Consider the following 21,924-nt stretch of genomic DNA (forward strand, 5'->3'; position numbering starts at 1 on the left):
TAGCACCGATTTGCCCTTACCGGCTGCTTGTCGTCCTCCAGAACAACTTATCCTCCCTCCTCAGTCTTCTTTCTTTTTTCTCTCTAAGGGCTAAGAAGTTATGCCAATGACATCCGGGCACATAAATTCGTGTTATGTTGGATGTATTTGGAATCTCCACATGTCGCTCTACTGCTTAGCCCCTTGACCACTTTTTTTTGCGAGCGCATCGTCCAAGATCCCCTTCAACTGCCCCTTCTCAGCGAGTGCCTTCAACAACTCCACGATCATAGGAACGTAATTATGACGCCTGCGCTGGTTTTCGAGTTTTTCACGCGCACGCTGTTTCGTCAGTTGATTCAACTGCTCCTCCAAATAATGCGTGGGGGCCTCCTGTAGTGTCGCTTCGTATATTCTCCTCTCCAACAATACAAGGGGATCATCAACCACAGCCATGAGAGAGAAGGAAATCCCCTGCCCAGCTCCTGTCGTGTCCTCAGCGCTGTGATCCCTGATGCGTTTCCGCACAACTTCCATCAGTTTGTCCCTGTAGTTCTCATCACTAGCATCGGAGGCGAGAATAGGTCCCTCCTGAAGCCCATCTAGTTCCCATATGGCACTGTTCTTGTACACAAACGAAACAAAGTGGTATGCATCGCCTGCATCAGGCACACTATGGTCTAAAGAGAAGAGTTCCACCGGCGCAAAAGAGTTGTGAGCCTCACGAAGGGCATCACACTCGCCCACTTGCGTGCCTCGAAGATACGGATTCATGTCCTGGGTGAAGGAGAGAAAATTGCCTAACACCTCCCCAAGTTCAATACTCTCCTTGTGGTTCAGGAGAATATTCACGATGGAAAGCGTGGCACAGGCGTTGTTAACAGTCTGCTGGGCGAAAAATACAGGGGCATCTGGAACGACTACACCATCAGTCGCAGCACCTTCCTTCCTTGCTTTCCATTTGAAAAGAAGAATCAGACCGTAGACATTAGTGTGGACGCGTAGATACTCCTGCTCAAGCTGTACGATTTCCTCAACGGCCACGCCTTGGGCGCCGAACCGTTGGATAAGCTCCGTGAAAACCGCTGGATCGCTTTCAATAAGACACCAACTGGGCATATGGAACAAACAGCAGCGAGGAGATTATTCCCGCACGATGCAAAGCTCACACCGATAGCAAAAGCTAGTATACAGGTAGGTTTATCTGCACCCTGGTGTATATTGCCCTTCACTTCGCGGCGAAACGATACGCTTATAGCCTGCCGGTGCTTTCTTGTTGACCTCTTTGAAACTCTTTTGATACAAACGCTCGGGGAGAAAAGAAGCAAATTAATGATGGATATAACAAGTAATCTTAGTGGCGCTTCGAGACAATCCCGGTAGCACAGAAAACACACGAGTCCATCATCAACATCGTGACCATGCACGTCCAATGCGAAAGTGATGGTAAGAACAGTTGAGGCAGAAAGGAGGTAAAGAAAGCAAAGGGAAATGTCTTTTAAAAAAAAAACAACTAAGAAGGCGATATATGAGCCCAAAAGGAAGCGAATATATATTTTAAAAATCTTCATCAACAACATCTATGGCAACGTATCATACGTAGGTATTGTAGCAACGGCTCGTACGCAAGGTGTGGTGGAAAGTAACGCAGATATTGGATACTCAAATGAGTTAACCGAACATGGATAAAAGAAGAGAATGTCACACATCACGACAATGACCACATTTCTTTTTGCGTATCCTGTCCCAACTTTCGCACCGCTTCAAATTCCAGCAGGGCGTTAGAGACATCCAAATCTTCAATCCGAACAGCGTAACCGTCCGAATCTCCCTTGTGAGCCCTACGACCTTCACACGAGCGCAGAAGGTCGTGCACCATTCGCAGGTAACCAGGTGTTCCAAGAAACATCTCAAGTGGATACTTATTGCTGCCACAGTGTATAGCCTTGGGGAACCCGTACATCTTCGTTACATATTCCACGGAAAGCATACGGAGAAGTTTGACGCGGCGCACCCGAGTAAGCAGAGCGGATTCTAACACCTGGGTCGAAAGGGAATCAACACCAACGGCAAGATGAACCCATGACCGTTGTGCAACTCGGTCCAGGAAAACAGCTGCATCTCCACCCGGTCGCCTCAATCGGTCGCACAACGAACGTGCAAGCGGCCGCAGTCCGTCAACCACATACACAACACCGGAAAAGTGAAGTGCTGAAGCGACCTGCGCTACGAGCTCCACTAGCACTAATTCCAACACGGCATCACGTAGTTTCATGTCGCGTGGGTTCAATTTGGCAGCCCTCAGTATCTGGGAAGCAGGGGCGGCAAATGTCTCCCATCTATAAAGCGCAGAGTGCCCAACGCCGTGCGCGACCTCGCATGTGTTCAAACGAACCCCGCTGCCTGCGGTTGTTTTGATAAGTTGTTCCCACATTTCCACAAGTGCCGTGGAACAGTTACGCACACTAGGGCGTTGAGCAACAACAGAGTCTATGAGAGCACGAACTACTGTCATATAGAAGAACGGAACGTCCAAAAGTAGTGACTGAGTTCTTGCATCATTATAATTTGCACTTTTACTCCCCCTCAAATGACGATTTGCACTGTAAGATGAAATGCCCAACGATCCGTCAAATAGAAGCTCAAAGTTCAGCGGCAATATCAGAAATGTGGCATACCGACTCGCCGCCGACGAGACCAGCATGGAACTGTAATACGCCAGGGAAGTCGAAACACCACTTTTTGGGGGGCCATCCACCACTACATGAGGGGGAGGTCGATCTAAAGTCTGATCCCTCCACGATGGACACGAGGCCTGTTCTGCAATAATAGGTCGAAATACCTCCTCAAGCTCTTTTTCGAAAAGAAGTTCGTCATTCAAGAAGGAACGCCCGCACAGTTTCAGTGTTATCAGCGTTTTCACAGCAGCGACGCGTTCAGCGTGCGATATGTCTAAATTCATGTCGGGAAACGGTACGTCAAAACTGGGTGTTGGTGGAAGAACAATCCTCTCATCCCCAACACGGCAGGACACTCCACCCCATTCCACGGAAGCTCCCCCAATTGACGAAAAATTGGGAATAGGCCCAGGATTACTATCGCAGAAAACATATTTTGGGGATGCGCGAGAAACTGAATGTTGTTGGAAAGAAATCGGCACGAAACCGTCGTGGGATGGAGGAGTGGCGGACAAGCCTCGGCTCTCCGCAGCACTATATGTTTCATACCCTTTCCTGTTGAGCAAGTCAAGTACCGGGTTGGACGGTGACTCGACATGATGTTTGCGTTTTTGAAACCCAGGCGTGCAGCTTACGATCACCGTTCCCACCTCAAGGCATTCATCGACGCTCCTCAAAGGCGAGCCATCTAACGAGTAAACAAAACGATACCTCCTTGCCGCTGAAGGGCCCCCAGGGGAGGATGCTACTGCCCTACCAACTAGTGACAGAAGTCCTTCTATCGTATCAACCTTGCAAGGAATGTGCAACCGCACGGCGTTCTGGAGAAAAACATCATGACCTTCGTACACTGTAAGTTCCACCATCAGATTTCCCGCACCAACTTCCAGCGCCTTCAAAAAAAAAATAAGAAGAAGAAAAAAGAAAAAATTGGAGAGACGATGGCAGTAGGGAGCAGAGAAGGAGGTGATGATTACAAGCAAAACTTATAACCTATGCATGGGTTTCCTCTAATAACGTAACGCTGGCACATAACAATACCATGGTGACCGCATAGCTTCGCCCGGGGCGTCGAAAAAGGCGTCAGCAAATAAGAGAGAAAAGTGAAATGAATGTATCCAGTTATTGTATAAAAGGTAACCGCCATACACGGAGTATGGCTCAATGTTGAAAAGAAAAGAAAAAATGTATCAGTATAAGAAACGTGATTAGTCAGAATCACTACACGAGCATATTACGACTATTACACGCAGCCACATCAGAGCACGCAGCCACAACGCGAACGAGTCCAACTGAAGAATGCCCAGGTAGCAGAGCAGGCGAAAAAGCGGGCAAACTTCATAACACACGGAAGTGATCGCAGAGTGTGACAACTCAACAACACAACTCCGCACCAAAAAAAAAAAAAATTCACCCTCCTCCGTGCAATCAATGATAGCGCAGTGGCCTAACACATAGACGCCACCATGTACCTTTTATTATTATTTTTTTTTGTTCCCCATTCATTTCGCTCTCTTTAATTGATGTGTGCAGGACCAAAGCTCGCTGCAGAGGGGGGTTGAAAGAAAGGAGGATGGTCCATCCCCAGGCCGAGGCAACAGCACATACAGATACGCAAACTCATATATTTTCGCGACCGCACAACATGATGTGTAGTTTGGTACCAACAAAATTAAGAACAACACAAGTAATCAAAAAGAAAAAAAACATAAGAAACGGAAAATGGAGGAAGAAAATGATAAGTGGGAAGGGAACCACAGTACATCAAGCGGGGGATAAAGTTAAAAAAAATCAGAGTGAGAGAATTGTAATTATTACCACTATTATTACTTGATAACGGTGGAGAGTTCGGGTTATTTTACTTTTCGGCTTCACCACAACTACTACTCGACACCAGTAACGTAGCGATAAACTGAAATATCTGGTTGAGAATCTCTCACAAATAAAACAAAACAGAAAACTAGGGTCCACTTAATATCATACAGAAGTATATGTGTACAAAAGAGCAAGAAGGAAAAACTTTTACATATGCGATTTTTTTTTTAGCTCTCATGGAGAAAGTACCTTACACCTTCTCGACTGCCTTTTTAATTTGCCTAACGCTTAGTATCCCCTTTTGGCTGTCTGGTAGCTTGTGACGACTATACGCAGCAACCCACGTAGATAATTCATTTCTTCCAATGTATTTTCCATGTTTGCTAAGTAGCTGCAGTGTCAGGGACCCAGGTAAGACCATTTCTCCTTTTGGATGGGTGTGTGCAAAGAGCACCATGTAACATATTGCGCGATGCACCGCCCATCCTTCATATGGTGGGTAAAACGGTTCAATCAACCGCCACAGTAAGCAAAGAATGTATAGCGTATCGCCAAGTACCTTTCCATCCATGATAGAATCGGTGTCATGAGAGCCATTGTTGGTTACATTACCGGTGTTAGGATCATTGCACCTCACAGTCCCACAATCGCCTTCACTGGGTAGACTATATTCAGAGCAGAACCCGAAGTTGAGCAACAACATGCCAACATTAGGCGCCCCCCACCCAACCCTTTGGTAACCCACGAACGCATCATCTATGTAAGGAGTAACAACAAAACAAAAGTAGTAGAGCAGCATGCGGTACAGCCAGTGCTCCGGGTGCACGCGAAGCTCCTTCACTTTTCGAACATTAACCAGAAACCACTTCTGAAGTTCATAATACGATGGACAAGATGTCGCTTCCTTCAACGAATCTATTATCCTCTCCACACCGTCACATGATTCGGGTGACCATGAGCAGTCCAAGCCACAATGAGAACATGGCACAACTTGGGAGAGAAGTGGGTCAACTTCTTTACTCTCCGCCCCATCTCCGCGCAGTGGCACGCAAGTGTACCGGTAACAGTGGCCGCACTGCACATGCTCACTGACAGATGAGCCGTTTCTGTCGCTAAGGCATCGACTACAGTCACACCAAAAGAGCCACGAACGAAGGTACTCCCTGCGTTTTCCCACTCCCATAAGAAACTGTGCATCGCTAAGGTACTTCACATTGATGAACTCGCCGGCAGCGATGGGGCGGACAGCAATAAGCGTCACCGAGTCACCTCTTGAGTTCAACTTCATTGCCGCGTTCGCCATGCAACTGTGGTTGGCCAGCGCACAAGCACGGAAAAAACCAGTGTGGAAGCAGTTGTAGCGGCACATGGTGGATGCGAGGAACAATTCCTCAAAGTCCCTGTCTTCCATCGGTGGCAGCTCTGGCCGTAGTGTACCGCTAATCTCCCGCCGCACGTCGTCAGGCACATCCTCGGGGGAGCGCGGCCAGCAGCCTTTGAATTCTTTCTTGAAGCGCTTCCACTCCTCTGAGCACCGCTGTTGATGTGCAAAAACCTTTTGAGCAAAACTTGACACAATCCTAGTTGTTGTCAAATTTTTCCGAAAATTTAGCTGAACCTCCGCGAACGACGTTTCGAATCGTTTCTCCACCAAAATCACCTCATTAGGTTTTATTGGTTGAAGAGCAACAATTCCTATGCCATTTTCAAAATCATGAAGTTCAATATGTGGCAACACACCGGAGAGACCCAAGACTTCGTACAACGGTAGGCTAAGACTGGCCTCCACATCCTCACTTGTTTTACCACCAGATGTGGCTGCCTCCCTCCGCAACAAGGGCCGCAGGTGCCGTAGCAGGGCGACAAAGGCCTCAAAGGGATAACCGTCCAGGCGCCGTGCATGAATGTAACGTACCCATGCTTTCACAAAAATAGGGTCGTAACGCGTCGCCTCTTCAGCAGTCTCCCAGCTTCCGGTATAATCGTGTTGCGAAAGGTAGGCATTACTCAAGTTTGAATACAGAACAGCCAACATCCTCCCAACCTCAGAAGTGGTGTCCAACTGCTCACCGCTTCTATCGTCGGGTATTGCGTCGTTTGTCAGGCAATTGATTGCGTGCTGATAAGCGGCCACTGCTCCATCCACGTCACCACTCGCAAAACACGCGTTTCCTTTTTGTTTTAGTTCCTCAGCTAACTGCATACTTCAACCTTTGTATTCTCAATACCACTAAGAACCCATCGCAGAGAGGAGAGGTATGCAAGTAGCGCAGCAAAGGGAATAAGCGGTTACTGAGCACATCTAAATGGAAGCACTACGTCGTGCCGGTGCATACGAAGTATGGTATATTGTGAGCTACGGGCATCTGGCGGCACTGCAGGCACACACATACAAACACCGGTCCAGAAAACATAAGCACCAAAGCCAAAGCGGCTTAACAACTTCAGCACTACGCCAGATGGTCCTCAGCTGCGCGACGCGTGTTCACTAACGGAAAACCAACACAATTATCACAGGTACACAGACATGTATGCACCCCACCCCTCCTGGACTGCAGCTAGTGGAAAGCCTTGAGACCACTTTTCCCTCCCCTATTTTAACCGATTTACCGCCGCCGTTGCGGTCCTTCAAAAGTAACCGAGCATGTTCACCTTTTCTGTCAAAATAGCCTCAATTGCGGCAAAAAACTCAAAGACGAAGTTGATAATCCTGACAGATGTCAGTGAACAGCGTATGCACGCACTCCAGCGGCAATAATTCAGGTGGATAGTGTGAGATAATGGAGCAAGCATCCTAAACAACCACCAGGCCTTCCTCAAGGCGCGTGGTTCGGGCTGAGCGTCAACGATCCATGGCTCTGGAACTGTAATTTCTGGGACGGAGTCCTCCGCAGAAGTAATTCGAACGTTAATATTCTTCGAAAGCCACGACACAAGCAAGTTTTCTCGTCCCTGTCTTTGGAGTACGGTACTTTGACGATGTGCCCGCGAGAGAAAGCTCAATTCCCTTGAGGTAGCTGAGTAAAGAAATCCCTCGTTATGCATACTTCCCACCACAATGATATCAAATATGCCCCGTTCCAACCAAGCTGCGTCTGCATCCTGCTTGGATTGTGACTCACTATTTTCGCCATAGAAATCAATTTGAAGGACACGCCTCAGCAAGACAAGTAAACCATGTTTGATATCTTCCTTTGTATTCACCACCCACGACTCATTGCGATCAACCCACACAAACTCCGGAATAATCCACTGAGATTGTCCGTGTCGTAAGAGGCGCGGGGAGGCAATCGATACACCAGTTCCCTCTACGTTGGCAACTCGCGCAAAATGTTCAATAGGGTTGCCACTTTGAATCCATTCGTCTAACGAAGCGGCGAAACGCATCGAATCGCGCAGCTGCTTAGCCAGTTCCTGTAGTTCGGGGGGAAGATCCTCTACGACGGCATCATTAAAGAGAAGATCTCCTGGAGAGCCCATGTTCCGCAAGAATGCCTCGGAGTTCGTGCGTTCTCCTCGACTACATGGGACAATAATCCAAGGAGCACCGGTAAGAAGCGCCATTCGCACTGCATGCACTAACCGCTTCTTAAACGTGTCGGTTATGGCACCGTTGGGGAGGTGCGGTCGCCCAAATGTGAAGACGGCCATTACCCCAGTCGAACTTGGCTGCTTCACATGATGTGGGGCCGTGCTCGACCGTTTTTTTGGTATTGCGTCGGCAGCAGTACTGATACCACTGATGCTATCTTTGATTCCCTCATCACTGTGTGATGAGTGGTGGTCGGTACAGTTGCGGTTTTTTCGGATCACAAAGTTTAGGTGAATTGCATTACCGTTAGGTAGCACGCTAAAACGTTGATGGTTCTCCCTTCCAAGGAGATCGTCGCCCCTGATCAATCCGTCAACAACGCGGGACAAAAGGTAGGCAACGCAGCCGATGAGCAGCACGCGGTTGATCTTAATCACCATACTCACGACATTCAGTGCCATCTGCAACCGCACAAAGACGCGGTATGATAAAACTAGTACTGCACGCTATGCGGAGGAGAAAAGGTGAGAAACGAGGACAAAATGGTAAGTTGCTAACTACGATATTATTTCCAACGAGTTGACGCTAGGCAACTCGTGTTAAGTACTCAACAGAACCACAAAACCACCTCCACAGAAAATGTAGAATCTCACGCCACTGCAACACGATCCTCCTTCTTACGTTTCGATTAAACTAACATATATATATAAGCATGTGTATCTATATTATTTATTCCTCTTTTTACGATCTATAAGCAATAATAGAGTAAAACTGATTCAATAGCATAATTCATCAAAATACCTGAACGTGCGCATGTGCTGAGCACCGAATTAGAGGAATAGGACGAAAATATACAATGTACAAAAAAGTGCTAGAGGGCCACAGTAAGGTAACGTGCCAAATAAATTCGCGTAACTAACGGAAGCGATGGTAAGCAACACATAAAAAAAAATCTATGTGGCCATATGTACTTAAAGGGAACAAGAAAGCAAGAAAAGCAATCAAGAAGGAACCCCTCACTACCCATCCCCTCCCGTTTCCCCACAGTTCTCTCACGTAACTCTGTTGTAACAAAAATGAACGGACATCGTCATAGAAGATAGTCTCACTAAGGAGAAATGCGTTTCATCTTCACACGATAGGTCAAAAAAAAAAGAAAAAGAACGTTCAATTAGTCATACACACACACGCCGAAAAAGGTTCCCCGCGTAGAGGGTGAAAGTCATCGCTGGGAGCGCAAACGACAACAGATATTTATAGCGCAGACACAAGAACAACAGCAAAAAATGTTACAGAGTTAACGTTAGAGATGTATCAGTACTTTTTGAAGCATTCTTGGATACACCCTTTTTGGCTGCAGCTTTCTCATTTCCTCCTTCTTTATCATCCAACGAAGAGGAGGTTTCACTCCACCTTTTCTCTCTCGGTTTGTCTTGGCACTTGTTGCTCGGAGTTTGCTCGTTGCGTTCATTGTTCTTCGCCGGCACAGATACGCGGTGTAAAGCTCTCTTAGGCTCGTCATCGCTGCTTTCGTCGAATGAGTTGTTGGCAGCTGCTGATTTTGGTTTATCGGCAACCTTCTCTACCTTTGGACGGGTGACAGGAACATCAGAAAGCGAGACACTGAGACTGTCGCTAGAAAAGGACTTCTTTTTCAGTTGGCGCATCTCCAATTTCTTGGGCTCATCCTTTGGTTTCCCGTCTTCTCCTTTTTCATGAGATTCTTTGTTGCCACCTTCACTCTTCTTGGCTCGTAGCGGGGCAATTGTATCTGCCTTCCCAGAGGACGAAGATGACGAGGAAAGTGACCTTTTGAATTTTCGCACAGTAACAACGTCACCGCCTATAGAAACTGCGGACGTTGGTGGTGGAGAAGCAGCCCTGGGGGAGCTTTTCGCAGCGGCGGCGTCGGATTTCCGAATCTTACTAGAAGGCAAAGACGGTTTGTCACTGGTGTCAGGAGCTTTAGTGACTGTAGAAACCCTTGGAGTAGCCACGGGAGTGTCATCGTCAAACACCCTATGAGTGCGCTTTTCAACGTGTTTCGTAGCAGCGGGAGGAGCGGCGACAGTAGATCTACGCGATCCCGTCAGGGGAGAAATATCACCACCCCTAACCGCTGCGTTCGGGGTTGATTGGAAAGGCATTTTATTGGGCTCACTTATTGCAACTTTTTTAGCAGCTTTTGCATCCGGTGTCAATCCCTGCCTCGAAACGGGCGAGCCCTCGCCACTCTTTCCAGGACTTCGGCTCACGCTCTTAGGCGTCACTGTACCGCTACGAGCCCCTGTACTGTCTCCTTCTGTAGCAGAGCGAGCTCCAGCACGTAAAGCTGCTTTCAGCAGTTCTGTGGTGGGAAGCAATTTGACCTTCTGAGTGGTACGAAGCTTCGGTGGTATGAAAGGTGCAGAATACGCGGCGTATAATTGCGCAAGAGAAGGTGTGTTATTATCCTCCGAACGCGCCGGGCTAGGGGAAGATCTCGTCCTTGGTTTCTCCGCAGCTTTGATAGTGCTGTCTAGTTTTGTTACCTCCTCATTAAGTCGCACAATCTCAGCGCTCTTTTCTGCAAGAAGAGACTCCCATCGTCTCGTTTTCCGGCTGTCACCCACTTGTTGGAGGAAATCTATTTCCTGCTCCGAGAGTCTCTGGATCTTCTCGAAAGTTGAGACGTAATCACGGACATTCGACGATAGGACGTTAATGGCGTTGACAGCAAATTCCATCAACAGTTTCCACTCCTCTGCAGCTCGCGAATCCCGGAGACACTTGTCGGTCGATGGCGCCAGTTCTGCAGCTGATGGTTTAGGGGTGTCGGTTTGAGTTCCTGTTGCTACTGTTGGCAGTGGCGCTGTAAGTATCGATCGCTGAGTTGTACGATTCTCCCTCGTTACGTCTGTTGGTGACGATGGGGGCGTTTTTGTTTGGGTTGCGGTTGTGGCAGTAGGTGGAGGGCCAGCAGTTTGGGTCTGCGCAGTAACCGAAGAAGCTTGGACAATTTTAACTCTTTGTGTTGCAGGGCTCTCTACCTTTGATGCGGCAGGTTCGGGTTGCGGAAGCGTCTGAGTCACTGCATCACACGATGGTAGTGGACCGGTCGTCTGAGTCGTTTCTGTAAAGGTTACCTTTGCAGGTGAAAGTTGTGGTTGTGATGATGAGCTTACAGAAGTTTGTTGGTGTTGTAACTGGTCCCGCCGCATCTGCTGTAGTTGGCGCAATAGCTCAGCAACTTGCGTTGATAAATCCTCCACATTTTTGGCTGCTGTTTGAAGCGATGCAACGTATCCCTTGCTATACTCGTCGTCACGCTGCTGATTCACTAGTGCATGCTGAGCAGTGTTAAACTCGCTAAGAATATCTTCTACACGACTTAGCACACGGTCTAATTGTCGCTGCATTGTAGAAAATCCAGAGCGGTACTCCTCGTTCTGCATCACGCTGGCATTATGTTTTGACCTGTTTACTCCGATATCTTCAGTCGAAAGTGCCATGCACACCCTTCGTGGAACGGCACTCACTAACTCACTGACACGTTCGCTCCCCTGCTCTACTGTGTGCCGCACAGCGTTTATAATACGCTCTGGCAACCCATTTAGGTCTCGTGCAGCGTCTGAATCTACCTGGGACGCTGTTCCCGCTCGCACTGCAGTACTGTGCTGCGGCACAGTGCGCCTAAGAACAGATGCCATACTCATGCACAGCCACATCATATTGCTTCTCAACGTGCTCTCTTCTTCAACGATGTGGCTGCGACCCTCCAATTCGTCTATGATAACAGAAGATAAATCCTGTACTAAAATGGCGCGGTGCAACAAGTGGCAGGCCGTATTGTAGTGCTGCGTGAGAGCCGAAACCTCTTCCTCAAGCCGGTGAATGTAACGAGAAGCTGCTGCACTGGGGGCAGCTAGGGCACAACTACGTAATTGTGCTTGATCTCGCGCAGAGTTGCGCCACGGGCTAAACATCTGGCTCTCTGATATCATATTACCTCCAGATATCTCTACAATGGATGCTGGTGTTGTAATGATACAATACAGGTTGCTCTCCACTCCTTTTTCTCTACTAATGCGCTGCCAAAGGCTCACAAACAAGGTAAAAAGGTTGTGAGGGGTAGCTAATGAAAACAAATGAAAAAAACAATAGAACAGCACGTGCGAATACGCAAAGCAAACAGCCACGGATACAAGCATATGTTCTTATAGGAGGATGTATGAGATGATAAGTTCTACTAAACATAAGCGGGCCGCTGCCTCACCGTTTAGCTCCCAACACTTCCCTTCCTCACACAAATACACACATAAATGCCGCTTCACGGGGGGGAGGGAAAGGTGTTAACGGCAGACTTTAGGTCTAACTGAATCTTCCTCTTTTTTTGTGTGTGTTTGTATTTACAGTTCCTTGACCTTCTGTTACAGGCATTACGGAAACCCACACAAGTTTCTTTACCTCCTCATTTCATCCTCCCCTTGTTACCATCGCAAACTTTTCAAGTGGGTCCCCCACTGTGTGCCACGGGGGAGAATATCAAACTGAACGTTAGAAGGTGTCTCTACTTTCTTGGGTATGCACCCAACCAATACCTAAAAAAAAGAAATGTGCGAAGAGGGAGAGGAGGGGAGAGGGAAAAAAAGGCCACTATAAAACAAAAAGTAGAGATTACGTACCCGTGAGTTAATACATAGGAGCAGAGAGAAAGTTCCGTCACATGTTATTAGTGTTATTTTACCCCTCAAACGTTCATAGTTTTAACCAACCCGTGTTGTTTACATGTATGCATTTAACCCCGTTAAAAGGCACAGTTATTCCTTTCGTGACCCTTACTCCATGGCAACCCAAATAAAACACCCACGCGAAGCGGGAAAAAAATTTAAAAAAAGGTAGATTTGGTACGGATGGAAATGGTTGTCAATGACAACGACAAAAAGAAAAAGAAAATAAGCAAAACACATGTATGTACATGCACTCGTGTTTACATATATGTATATGCATATGCTTTTCATTATTTATTTTTTATTTTTTACTTTTACTTTCACACATACACACACACACACACACACAAATTAACAAGGATGTAAAAACGACCTCCAGCTGTCCAGTTACCAATCACAGGTGTCCCTTGTGCACACCCAAGAATTACAACCATTTAACAATTTCATTCCACATAACTACACGTCTTAACCCAGACTTTGCTGCCGCTGCTGCTGCTGCTGTTGTTGTTGTTGTTGTTTTTGCCGCGATATCACCTCATCCACTTTATCATGTTCTCTCTCTCTCATCTCCTTGCCCTTCCCCCCTTCTTCAGCAGCACATCCCTCTGCAGTTTAAGAAATGTAATCGCCTCCCCTGTTTTTTTTACTAAAAAGAGATCGGTACCAGCCCGTAAAGGAAGATGAAATTGAAATACACAGTACTTTCACTTAATGGAAGTGAGTAAGGTTAATGCGTTTATTTCTCTTTTGCTTCACGTACATGAAAATGTAAGGAGGTTTCCGTGGGATGATCAATGCAATGAAACAATTAAAAAATGGCGACAGGTGGTGCAACACACATCAATTAATTGTCTTTTTTCCCCCTCCCCAAGCAACCAAATGAAAACTAAATCAAGAAGACGAATATATATATATATATATTCATAACGAAAAATGTCGATAACAGCAAAAAAAAAAAAAGGAAGTGCTGACAATACCGTAGGAAATTGAGAAAAAGAGAAAACCCCTGCGGGATCAGCGAAATAAAGTTGCCCTACCGCCTAATAGAGGCGAAGTAACCCTCTGCCCTTCTACTGCTTTTAACATATATGTTTTTATTTACAGATATATTTGTATGTATGCATAAATACATAAATGTATATCTACTTGTTTTTATGCACATGACAGATTAAAACATACTTGTTCTCATTCGCTCTTCTTTACTCCCACCTCTCCACGCTTGTGGTTATCATTTATTATTTTTGAAATGCATAGGACCCAACATTCCCGCAGCGGGAGTGGGGTTTTAATCATTTCTTTTATTCTTCATTCTCTCCGCACCGTGCCCGTTAAGTATCGGACGAAAAGCACATTTATAGGCAAAGTAGTAGAAAATAATCAAAAAAAAAATAACGGGTGTCAAAACACCGCAACAAATATATTTAAACAAAAACAAATATATTTTACATCCAAGAAAGTTCAAATGAACTCACTTAGTCTCCAAAAGGAAAAAAAAAAGAAGAGTAACGGAAAGGACAAAAAAGGAGGAGGAAAATGTAAAAAACACACTGCAAGTCATCAGCAGCATTGAAAAATTATATATATAAAGTTGATAACACTAAGAACGGAAAAAAGTAAGTCAAACGCTACGAAGAAGGGAAAGGCGTTAAGAACGGAGAAGAATGTCACGGCATGTAACAGATATATATATATATATATATATATGCAACATTCTCCTATCATTTAGTAACGTTGTGAATAGCTTGGGAAACATATTCAACATTTGTGCTGTTAAGTCCGGACACCGCAGCGCGACCATTCAATGTCATGTATATGTGGTACTCGCTCCTCAGTAACTCCACCTGCTCCCTTGTTAGGCCTGTGTATGCCATCATACCAACTTGGCGCTCAATGTGAGACCAGTCATGGACGGAGCCGCATGCTTTCAGCTCTGAAACCAAACGCTTGCGCACCTCAGCAATGCGAGATGACATTTGCTTTAATTCCTTCTTCCAGAGTGCAGTCAGCTGCGGGTCCTTTAGAATAGAACTTACGACCCAGGCACCATAAAGAGGCGGATTGCTATACATGGGCCGAATCAGTAGGGCCAATTGTGAGACCAAACGCTTCGCCTCTTCAGCACTCGCCGTCGAGATGTGAAGAGCACCACAGCGATGCCCGTACAGGCCAAAGTTCTTGGAGAAACTCTGCGCAACAATCAGGTTTGGCACCATATCCACCAGGTGGCGTGGCACGAAGGCATCATAATCCGATTGACCAGTAGCAAAACCTTGGTAAGCCATGTCTACGAACGGAATATGGTTACGCCTCTTTATCACATCGCACACCTGTCGCCAGTCATCGTGTGTTGGATCGACGCCAGTTGGATTGTGTGCACAGGCATGAACGAGTATAACAGAGCCCTCAGGCGCCTTGTCTAGGCACTCGAGCATACCCGCAAGGTTAAAACCTTTTGTGGCAGGATCATAGTACGAATATGGGGTAAGTTCCATCCCCGCCTTAGCAAAGATACTCTCATGATTCGGATAACCGACGTCAGGACCGTAAATGCGGTTACAATTGGCCACAAAGCGATTGAGAAGGTCACCACCAATCCGAAGCGCACCTGTGCCGCCAAGCGTTTGGCAACTTGCAATGCGTCCATCCCGAAGCGCCGCACACGTTGGGCCAAAACACAGTTTTTGAGCCTCCTCTACAAAACTTGCAGTTCCTGTGACTGGGGCGTAGTCCATGTTGGTGCCTAATGTGGCTTGTTTCACACATTCCAGCACAAAAGGCTGGTCGGCGTCGTCGCGGTACACACCAATAGACAAATTCACCTTCCTTTTGGCGGGATCCATACGAAAATCCTGCCCGAGGCCGAGGATGGGATCCGGTTTCCCCATTGGAATGTTGGAAAAAACACTACCGATGGCTCGTTGGCTTTCCATCCCGACCTTTGCAATATGCCGCTGTGTTGTGGGATTGAGCATACAAACAAATATATATATATATGTAATTATATGTAATTATATTGTTTGTTTGTCTATGTATTCTTCTTCGATTTCTTTTTCAGAAGGTTGGTATCAGTGCGGTTGAAAGCTATACTAAGGTGAAACAACGTTTGCAGAGAGACAAGTTGAAGGGGAAATATGGACACTCATCTATGCCTTAAATTGATATTTCAGTGTGGTTCTGCACAGTGAAGAAATGAATAAAGGAATTCGCAGAAGCACCCAAATAAAGCAATGAGGGATACCTTACGAATAGAAGACTAACAACAGCATAAGTGGAGAAGGAGAAAAGGAAGAGATATCTTTCACCGCTATTTTTTTCTTTTTTTTTTTTTGACAAAAGCAAAAACAAAAACAAAAACAAAAACAAAAACAACAAAAAGGGAGATAAAAGAAGCACTCGGCGCCAAGAGATTCGATCATTTACCCCGCGTGTAGTACAATATTCTCCCATCATCTTCCATCAGCACATTTCTTAACTCAACACTCGATTGTGTTCATGTCGGAGCAACTCAAAAGAAAAAAAAAGAAAGCAGCCACCATACGGGAACAATGACAATACGCACGCCATTAGTAGCAATACAAAGTCAGAAACGGAGGGGGGAAACAACAGCTTTTTCTATAGCCCACCTCTCAAAAAAAAAGAAAAGGAAATAACGGCGCAAAGCCAAAAAAAAAAAGAAAAAGAACCACAAAGAAAAAAGTGTGATAAAAAAACAAAGCAGGAAGCAAGAAACATATACAAATATTAGTTTCCCTTTCCAAATACTGCGCAATGACGTGTTTCACCGAAGCACTGCTTCATTATCTACAGGCATACAAACAGCTGCAAAATAAGTGAAATCAACGCTGCACTTCACCCACCACATCGCGCAATTTTGACTTTTCAACACACTTTCGAAGGCTTTTTCTTTTCTTTTTTCCTTTGCTTATTCTCTTTCTCTCTCCCTTTTTGAAAGGAGCTCCAATCCGTATACGCAGAGAATTATGAACCCACTTGTGATCTCACGTCCCTCCAACCTCAAATATATCGAGCAACCTGATATACCAACTGCAGTCAGGCGTATGAAACAGAGAAAGAAAAAAAGAAGGAATTGAATGCATTGATGCCAGTTCACAAATATGTAAATGTGTACGTTGATATACAAATATACTCTGCTCATCAAACCTAACTTTTGAAGCCTTTGGTTCCATTACAATACCATTGTCATTTGAAGCAACCAAGCACCACCCACCATTATGTTATTGTATTAACCATATAAACACAAACATTCAACACCAATTGTTTTTTTTAAAAAAAAAGAGACATACATACAAGAACATATACGTAAATAAATAAATAAATGTATATATAAATATGACACCATTGCATACATACACCAGTCAAAGAGGCAAGCCCTTATATCTCGATGCGCAAGAAAAGAAGTTCCGCGCCTACGAGGCACTGAAACTAGCCGATATTTAATACCCGGGTGGGGGTGAAGATAACAGTAATATAAAGAAACATTTCAATAATCAGCTGGTGACTTCTCAGCTTTCCATAGGGACGCAAGAAGCCTCCTCTTCACACAACCAAAAGATAATCAGAATGGCATGAATGGATCATTTTACCAAGCAAACCAAAGGACAGAGGCACCACCACTCACATATGTTGCTCGGGCCGGGAGGTGATGCAGCAAAAAGAAGATGAAAAGGGCGAGAAGAAAGAAAAGAAAGAAAAGAGAAAGAAAAAGAGAAGGAGGTGAAGTTATCAAATAAAGCTTCACTATTTCCCTCATCACAGAAACATACGCTCACCTCCCAACCCGCCCCACCCCTACAAAAAAAAAAAGAAAGAGACTCAACCGCGCCTCACATCCGGCTGAGCAGGCCCCAAATCGGTATGCGTTCCCATTATATCTGCAAATGTTTCAGAAAACGTTTTGCGTCGAGTATTTTCAGGAGGATTAGGAACACCGTAATGCACTAATGAAAAAATTTCCTGCCTTTGCCTCCAGCGTTCATTCGCCCACTCGCGCCACCGCGGTGGCCGTCCAAAGTCCGTCATGAAAGTAAACATTACGAGCAGCAACAACAAAAACATCCAAACACTAGAGAATATAATTAAAAATAAAACGTAGTGGCTACATTGGCCCGAGGATAACGAAGAATCAGGAAGGCTTGGGGAGTGTGACATCCACAGAATCTCCCAGATGAGAAACAAAAGGAAGACAATATTCGTTGGTTCCTTTACGAAAAGGTGTATGTTGCTTTCAGCTGTTGGAATACCCTCCTCGATCTTACGTCGGAAGCGCCACATCAGGACAATTGGATAAAGCATGTTGCCTATTGTATTTGCAGTGCCAATTGCACACCACTGTGACATCCATTTCTTACAATCTAAAGAAAGTAGCACAGGGAAGCTATAAATAAGCTGTACACCATTAACAATAACAGCTAACATCGTGAAAATTGGCATGGGACGATCCGGAGGCCAAATGCGGCGCATCACGTAGGTGAAAACATCACGTGGGCGAATGTTTTTTGCTCCACCATGCGGCTGCATTCGTGAAGATGTGGGCGAAGAAAATTCAATTGCCCCGCCTGACCCACCAACAAGTTAACAGCGCCGTAAGATTCCAAAGATGAAGAAGAGGGGGCAAAAAAAAAAAGAAGAAACTTCCCCTAGCGCAGCACTTGCGCACAACGTTGAGGAGTATTGCCACCTCTCCTATTCGCCTACTACCCGTTTCGCTCGTTTTCTTAACCTCCAAGGCAGCTAAATGTGTATATAAACGTTTAATCACAACCACAATCAAAGAGGAAAAGAGAAAAAGGAAAAGAAAGAGCAAATAATGGGTAACACATCGAGTGAAAACAAAAAGGGAATTCAGCAGAGTTACTCATCCTTGTCTATTCACTTCCGGCATTCACACACACAAAATGGCAGATACGCTCAAACCCTCCTCAAGTCATTCACGTCGTTTCTCCACCTTTGCTCACATCTGTCACTTCTCCTCCCTCCTCAAATCTTTTGTGACATGGCTCAACTGCAAAAGCAAGACGAAGCGGAAATACCATCAGCATCAACAACAACACACAAAGAAAAAAAGGATGACGAGAACACGGAGCCCGCACTCATGCCAGTAACGCAGCCAGTGCGTAGCCAATACAAGCCGCCATACCGATACAAAAATCGAAAATAAATTTGGGACAAAAGATTGGAAAGAACATCAAATGCGACTTCTGGATATATCCATTGAAACTAGACACCGCACTCTGCGCCAAGGTTATATAAAGAAGTAAGTAACAGACGCGCCAGCCCCGTGCACGGTCTGTACCGTAAGTAATCATCACGGCAATGGGGGCAAACAGAAAGGCATTGCAAAGCCTTGACAAAACAAAAACTGATCCCAAAGCCACACTGTTGAAGGGCAAGCCCACAAATGAGGCATTGAGATCAACGGTGTTCAACAGGCACTGATTACCTTGTGCAAAGAAGGACACCCACATGTAAAGATGAAGCATTAAAGCTTGCGGCACCACGGGCAAATGGCGTGTGGCGGTGAGAACAACGGGTAAAAGGACACCACTAACAGCTATTGAGGCGCTTGCAACGTAGTTATCATTACAAAGCGAGCTCGACCACAAAACCAGCGCCGTGTATCGCAGCGGGCCCATGCCTCGAAAAAAGAACGTCAGTGCGAAAAATACAAACGGTCCAATGTGATGAATCAGCGGCTGCCCATAACACACTGCTGTTACTGTCCCAAGGACGATTCCCATAAGACGGTGAGGCATTGTAGGTGCCGAAAAAACAAATAGGGCAGCTCCCAGTATGATCCCAACGCTATTGTAATGAAACTCGGGAAACTGTTTCGCCAACCACATCTCCAGGTGCGACGTCGCTTCAGCCGTGTGTGTGATGTGCGAACGCTCACGGGACACTAGCGGCACAGCTACCCGCAGCAACACAAGAAGAATGACAATGAGGAAGGACGCGTGCCTCCCACCGCCTTTCGTTGGCGCAACAAACAAGGCAGCTATAAGCAGTAGCTGTAGTAGACAAAATACCTCGACGCTTTCTTTGATGATAAAACTATTTGCAAATACAGCAAGTAATCTAAGAACGAGTAGAAACAATGTCCCAATCCCGAGAACGGACCTTCCACAAATCACTTGTTGTATGTCCCCATTCCTCAACAGGGAAAGCGCCGTAACCATGCAAAGAGATGATCCTATAAATGCCCCATCCCGCCTTATTTCCATGCGAATGGACCGTGCAAAGTGACTCATTTGTGCAATGCGTCTCCGCAAAGAAAGATTACTATCCTTCCACTCAGGCTTTATGTACAAACCTGCCTCGTCAAAATATGAAGTTAACTGCTTCCAGTTGCATTCCTCGGATGCACTCATATTGACATCGGGATTTGAAAGCGCAACCATCTCTGGTATCACACGACCAACGTTACTGAAGGGAATGGGCACACCAAGAAGAAGTGCAAGCGTTGGTGTGAGGTCAACCTGATGGACAGCACTCAACTTTCCGGGATGAACTCCCGCAACATCACGGCACGCCTTCAAGCGCGAAAGATCTTCGTCAATGTTGTCTTCCCACCGCTTCTCAGTTAAATTGTTTTTCCGTTGAAATTTGTCCGAAGAGTTTACAGGTGCATGCACCGAGTCTCTGCTACTCTCGAAAAGCTCTGCATACATAAAAGAGTCTCTCTCCCCTTCGGAGTCTCCGCCGTGGTCACCACTGTTTGTCATTCCATGATCACCAAACACAACAAGAAGTGTCCGCATTGACGTTTGCCTTTCTTCGCGCAGCCGCTTAGTCACGTTTCGCAACATTTCGTTAATATCAGAGAGTTTCTTGTACATAGCAGGATGGCTGGCATGGTGACGGTGACCAACGTGATCCACAGCCAGTAAGTGTCCAATAATAAGTCGTGCGTAGTCGTCTGGCGCCTGCTCTGCCGTTTCGGAAAGGAGCAGCGGCATCAAATCCGCAATTACTGTTGCATCGTTAGTGTCAAAATCACTGACATTGTATGGTGGAAGTGCGTGAGTGTGTTTCCAGAAAGATGCGTTACCCTGATGGTCAGGGAATAAGTTGAGCCATGTATCATCTCCAAGTAATATAGACCGCCTTCGTAACTGCAGAAGTATGTTGTCAATTTGGACCTCATCGGTATTGAGGTTTGTCCCTACCTCGAGGAATGCTGGCGTTGTCCCTGTGGTGATCGCCTTGATCCGCTGTGCCGTTATGGTTGGGGTATCAGAAAGGAAAAAAAAACCATGCGAGGGGTGAGCGACACGCTTCAGGTTTTCTTCCATGTATGTCAGTGTTGAACGGCGGTCGCCGTTAACGTTACCGTCAACACCGCGGGCACTAACGGTAGAGCACTCCACTCCATCGAGGTAATGGGGTGACAGAGCAGGAAGTACGAAGTCCGGCCTCAATGCGTCAACCAAAAGCACAATGATTTGATCGACACCCCGTACAGTTGGGCAAGTATTGCTAGAAACATTTGTCAGAGTTGTTGTCTTTGATAACATCGATGTTACAAATAGCAATGATCCGCATACGTATAAGACTCCGAGGAGTAGGGCACGGACATGGAATACACCAGCATCAGAGCGTGAGGTCATACTTTCAGCAAAGTTACACACGGGTAGTCAGCGTCTAGTGCTCACACTTCTCAATCGGTAAAAACGTTTGACACGGCAACACTACGAGATTTTATGTTAGCAAGTGCTAAGAACTTTGTTTTCTTCGGCAATGACGTTACTTCACACAACTTTACCCCCACCTAGTGATGCTTCACGATATGATACTCTTTACACCGGTAATGTACAACCACAAGACAAGTGAGCTCAGCGTGCGTATCACGATACGATCCGGGGTTTGGAGGGGTATTCAAGTCTAAAGAAGGTGCATAAAGCAAAAAACAACAAAAAAGATAGGGTAGCAAGCGGTATCGCAACCAAACGCGAAAAAAAAATTATTCGTTGTGATAGTAACTGAAAATGTTCCGGTAAACCCGAAGAAGAACAATGACAACCAATGGGGTTGCCTTCCAAAAGAAAAAAAAATGTCCGATTAAAATCGTCAGTTTTAGTTATATACGGTAAAAATCATCACGTGTGCTGCCACAGTGTTGCGCTTAACCGAGTAACCTTAGGCATACACGTGTGTATGTACGTGTACGTGTGTGTGTGTGTGTGTGTGTGTG

General features: G+C 45.9%; 8 protein-coding genes across 8 annotated transcripts; all 8 read right to left on the minus strand.

The window, feature by feature from the left end:
- Nucleotides 1–168: 168 nt before the first annotated feature.
- Nucleotides 169–1,098, minus strand: TEOVI_000491700 (cysteine peptidase, Clan CA, family C12, putative; the record flags this gene model as incomplete). The annotated part of the gene is made up of 1 exon (XM_067221750.1): nucleotides 169–1,098. The coding sequence occupies one exon, from the start codon at nucleotides 1,096–1,098 to the stop codon at nucleotides 169–171; it is 930 nt and encodes a 309-aa protein (XP_067077851.1).
- A 589-nt stretch (nucleotides 1,099–1,687) lies between these two features.
- Nucleotides 1,688–3,523, minus strand: TEOVI_000491800 (uncharacterized protein; the record flags this gene model as incomplete). Its single annotated transcript, XM_067221751.1, has 1 exon — nucleotides 1,688–3,523. The coding sequence occupies one exon, from the start codon at nucleotides 3,521–3,523 to the stop codon at nucleotides 1,688–1,690; it is 1,836 nt and encodes a 611-aa protein (XP_067077852.1).
- Nucleotides 3,524–4,722: 1,199 nt separating this feature from the next.
- TEOVI_000491900 (TPR repeat/SET domain containing protein, putative) lies at nucleotides 4,723–6,675 on the minus strand (the record flags this gene model as incomplete). Its single annotated transcript, XM_067221752.1, has 1 exon — nucleotides 4,723–6,675. One exon carries the CDS (start codon nucleotides 6,673–6,675, stop codon nucleotides 4,723–4,725), a length of 1,953 nt encoding a protein of 650 aa, XP_067077853.1.
- Nucleotides 6,676–7,100: 425 nt separating this feature from the next.
- Nucleotides 7,101–8,465, minus strand: TEOVI_000492000 (uncharacterized protein; the record flags this gene model as incomplete). The annotated part of the gene is made up of 1 exon (XM_067221753.1): nucleotides 7,101–8,465. The coding sequence occupies one exon, from the start codon at nucleotides 8,463–8,465 to the stop codon at nucleotides 7,101–7,103; it is 1,365 nt and encodes a 454-aa protein (XP_067077854.1).
- An 828-nt stretch (nucleotides 8,466–9,293) lies between these two features.
- TEOVI_000492100 (uncharacterized protein) lies at nucleotides 9,294–11,987 on the minus strand (the record flags this gene model as incomplete). Its single annotated transcript, XM_067221754.1, has 1 exon — nucleotides 9,294–11,987. One exon carries the CDS (start codon nucleotides 11,985–11,987, stop codon nucleotides 9,294–9,296), a length of 2,694 nt encoding a protein of 897 aa, XP_067077855.1.
- A 2,444-nt stretch (nucleotides 11,988–14,431) lies between these two features.
- Nucleotides 14,432–15,685, minus strand: TEOVI_000492200 (aspartate aminotransferase, mitochondrial; the record flags this gene model as incomplete). The annotated part of the gene is made up of 1 exon (XM_067221755.1): nucleotides 14,432–15,685. One exon carries the CDS (start codon nucleotides 15,683–15,685, stop codon nucleotides 14,432–14,434), a length of 1,254 nt encoding a protein of 417 aa, XP_067077856.1.
- Nucleotides 15,686–17,546: 1,861 nt separating this feature from the next.
- Nucleotides 17,547–18,251, minus strand: TEOVI_000492300 (uncharacterized protein; the record flags this gene model as incomplete). Its single annotated transcript, XM_067221756.1, has 1 exon — nucleotides 17,547–18,251. The coding sequence occupies one exon, from the start codon at nucleotides 18,249–18,251 to the stop codon at nucleotides 17,547–17,549; it is 705 nt and encodes a 234-aa protein (XP_067077857.1).
- A 572-nt stretch (nucleotides 18,252–18,823) lies between these two features.
- On the minus strand, nucleotides 18,824–21,340 carry TEOVI_000492400 (ethanolamine phosphotransferase (EPT); the record flags this gene model as incomplete). Its single annotated transcript, XM_067221757.1, has 1 exon — nucleotides 18,824–21,340. The coding sequence occupies one exon, from the start codon at nucleotides 21,338–21,340 to the stop codon at nucleotides 18,824–18,826; it is 2,517 nt and encodes an 838-aa protein (XP_067077858.1).
- Nucleotides 21,341–21,924: the final 584 nt, after the last annotated feature.

The sequence above is a fragment of the Trypanosoma equiperdum genome (assembly GCF_001457755.1).
Source record: "Trypanosoma equiperdum strain OVI genome assembly, contig: ctg_1480, whole genome shotgun sequence".
In the NCBI taxonomy this organism is placed as follows: Eukaryota; Euglenozoa; class Kinetoplastea; order Trypanosomatida; family Trypanosomatidae; genus Trypanosoma; species Trypanosoma equiperdum.